We start from the raw sequence: 503 nt of genomic DNA on the forward strand, positions 1-503 counted from the left end.
TTGTGGCCTTGTGGCCGGAAGGATGTGCGGGAATGAGCGCGCCCTCCCGCCTCCCCTCCGCCCAGGGTCTCCCCGGTCAGTGAGAACCAGGTGGCGTCCAGCGAGGGCTACGTGCTCTTCTACCAGCTGACGCAGGAGCCGCCCCGCTGCCTGTGAAACCCTGCCCCCCCCCCCCCCCCAAGCCCGGGCTCCCCGTTTACCTCAGAGACGTCTATTTTTGTGTCTTTTTCATTGGGGAGGCGGAGGGTGATTGTAGCTCCCATTTTTTAAATTAAAAAGTACCCTTCCACCTGGAGGTCCCCTTGTGCCCCAGCCCCATGTACAGAGCTCCACAGGCCCCGCCCGTGTACGGCCCCGGACTTCAATCTCACTTTTTGTGAATAAATTTATTAAGAAAAACGGATGTCCTCGTTTGTACTTGTGCGGGGCGGGGGGAGGCCGAGTTGGATCTTCCTGGGCGCGTGGGGCGGAAGGAGGGAAGGCAAAGCTGAGACTGGTGCCGG

General features: G+C 60.4%; 2 protein-coding genes across 2 annotated transcripts in view; both read left to right on the top strand.

Annotated features, from left to right (window-relative positions):
- USP21 (ubiquitin specific peptidase 21) overlaps window positions 1-399 on the top strand; it is a 5,768-nt gene extending 5,369 nt beyond the window's left edge. The window contains exon 11 of the mRNA XM_014528514.1: window positions 37-399. Coding sequence (XP_014384000.1) covers window positions 37-156 — 120 coding nt within the window. The 3' untranslated portion in view covers window positions 157-399. The remainder of the gene's footprint in view (window positions 1-36) is intronic.
- PPOX (protoporphyrinogen oxidase) overlaps window positions 318-503 on the top strand; it is a 4,032-nt gene continuing 3,846 nt past the window's right edge. Inside the window, exon 1 of the mRNA XM_005880517.2 lies at window positions 318-351. Coding sequence (XP_005880579.1) covers window positions 318-351 — 34 coding nt within the window. The remainder of the gene's footprint in view (window positions 352-503) is intronic.

Source organism: Myotis brandtii, unplaced genomic scaffold (genome assembly GCF_000412655.1).
Source record: "Myotis brandtii unplaced genomic scaffold, ASM41265v1 scaffold64, whole genome shotgun sequence".
NCBI classification, from domain to species: Eukaryota; Metazoa; Chordata; class Mammalia; order Chiroptera; family Vespertilionidae; genus Myotis; species Myotis brandtii.